At 46.6% G+C, this 2,037-nt stretch overlaps 1 protein-coding gene across 1 annotated transcript; it reads left to right on the top strand.

Annotated features, from left to right (window-relative positions):
* Positions 1-487: 487 nt before the first annotated feature.
* Positions 488-1,762, top strand: LOC102025469 (somatostatin). Its single transcript, XM_005383251.2, has 2 exons — positions 488-741; positions 1,480-1,762. The coding sequence occupies exons 1-2, from the start codon at positions 604-606 to the stop codon at positions 1,690-1,692; spliced, it is 351 nt and encodes a 116-aa protein (XP_005383308.1). The 5' UTR covers positions 488-603; the 3' UTR covers positions 1,693-1,762.
* Positions 1,763-2,037: the final 275 nt, after the last annotated feature.

A 2,037-nucleotide genomic window follows, 5' to 3' on the forward strand; every position in this document is an offset into this window, starting at 1 on the left:
ACAGAGGTAATGGCAGAGGAGTTGGTTCTCTCTGAAAACTGTTCTTGGAGGAAGGATTTTCAACCTCACTGGCTGTACACACATACAAATGCATTTCTTTAGGTCTTCTACAAAGGGCAAGCAGAATCAATGGAGCCCTTTTATACACTTATATACATGCGTGGGTGTGCAATTGCATATTTGCCCCCTAAAGGCTGAGCGGGTGAGCCTCTGTGTGCCTAACTTGAGTGTGCACATGTGTGAGTGAGATTTTGGAAGGTATATGTTGGTGGCATGACAGAAATTAAACGACTGTCCGTATAGCGTGGCATGTGAAATGGTGCGTGCCTGTGTGCAGATTTTTTCTTTTTAAGTAAATCACTTTAGAACTTGTAGCCTCCCCTCTCTTCTGTGATTGATTTTGCAAGGCTAATGGTGCGTAAAAGCGCTGGTGAGATCTGGGGGCGCCTGCTAGCCTGACGTCAGAGAGAGAGTTTAAAAAGGGGGGAGCCTGTGGAGAGCTCACTAGCCGTGGTAGGATTCCGGAGCGGTTGCAGCTGCCTGCAGATCCTCCTCTAGAGTTTGACCAGGCGCTCTGCAGCTTGGCTTGCGAGCTCCGCGGAGATGCTGTCCTGCCGCCTCCAGTGCATGCTGGCCGCGCTCTCCATTGTCCTGGCCCTGGGCGGTGTCACTGGCGCGCCCTCGGACCCTCGACTCCGTCAGTTTCTGCAGAAGTCACTGGCTGCTGCCGCAGGAAAGCAGGTAAGGAAACTCCCTCGAAGTCTTTTTCTCTCCCGGGTGCCCCAGCCTCCTTTTACCTTTAACAGGTGTTTGGCTCGCATAAAGAGTTCCAGGCGACCAAAGCTTTTAGGAAAACTTTCAAAGGCTAGAATCCCGTCACCTGTAATTTTGCCGGATGAGCGCCTTCCGTCACCCTTCAGCTGAGTTCCTCCCAGGCATTTAAGAAAATTGGGAAAACCAGGTAAAGTTTAGTAGAAAGGGATGATAGCATCTGTCCCGGGTGCTGGCCCCCGAAGTCGCTGGCCCTGGTGCTGAAGCTCGGACCTCATCCACGGCAAGGTAGGAGGGGCGACGGTTGTGCCAAGAGAACAAATGTGCCTGTGATTGTGAGAGGTGTTGCTCCCCTTACGTTTGTTTTGTGAAAACCGTAAGAGTCGTTGCACGCGGTAGTTCATGATATGCAAACTAAGTTAAAATAGTGGCACACCCCTCATCTTCGTAAAACTGCTTTTATCATCTATTTCTCTTTGTGCGTTTAAAGCTTTCAGGGTCAGAACACTCGCAGAAACATTTGCGCATTCAAAGTATAGCAAGTACCGTTATTATTTCTTATATTTGAACTGATTTTTAGGAGAACAAAATCTGCACAGCTGTGAAAGCTGGGTTTGGATTGTAATCGTCTATTTTCCAAAGGAGGTTTCCCTTTTCTTCTCTTCATCGTTCTCTTCCTCTTCTCTTTCCCTCTCCTGCCCCTCGCAGGAATTGGCCAAGTACTTCTTGGCAGAGCTGCTGTCTGAACCTAACCAGACAGAGAATGATGCCCTGGAACCTGAAGATTTGTCCCAGGCTGCTGAGCAGGACGAGATGAGGCTGGAGCTGCAGAGATCTGCGAACTCAAACCCGGCCATGGCACCCCGAGAACGCAAAGCGGGCTGCAAGAATTTCTTCTGGAAGACTTTCACATCCTGTTAGCTTTATTAATTATTGTCTTCTACATCAGTCCTCAGATTACTTTCCTCCAGACCCCGATTCTCTTCTTTAATCCCTCACCCCCTGAGCAAGACACTTGCATTAGATATTGAGGACTGTAAATATAAAATAAAATTATGATGAAATTATGGAAAGCAAGAATTTGGTGGCTTATTGAGTAAACACTTCATTTCAATAATGAGTGGTGAATTTGAATGATGCTATCAGCAAACATATTTGAGAGATGCATTTTCATTCTTACAGTCATCCATTTAAAATTCCCTGTGGCAATAAATGTTCTATTTTAACTGATAAAATTTATAATTTGGATCATTCCAAATTGAGATC

This window comes from Chinchilla lanigera, unplaced genomic scaffold, assembly GCF_000276665.1.
Source record: "Chinchilla lanigera isolate Chin_1 unplaced genomic scaffold, ChiLan1.0 scaffold00019, whole genome shotgun sequence".
NCBI classification, from domain to species: domain Eukaryota; kingdom Metazoa; phylum Chordata; class Mammalia; order Rodentia; family Chinchillidae; genus Chinchilla; species Chinchilla lanigera.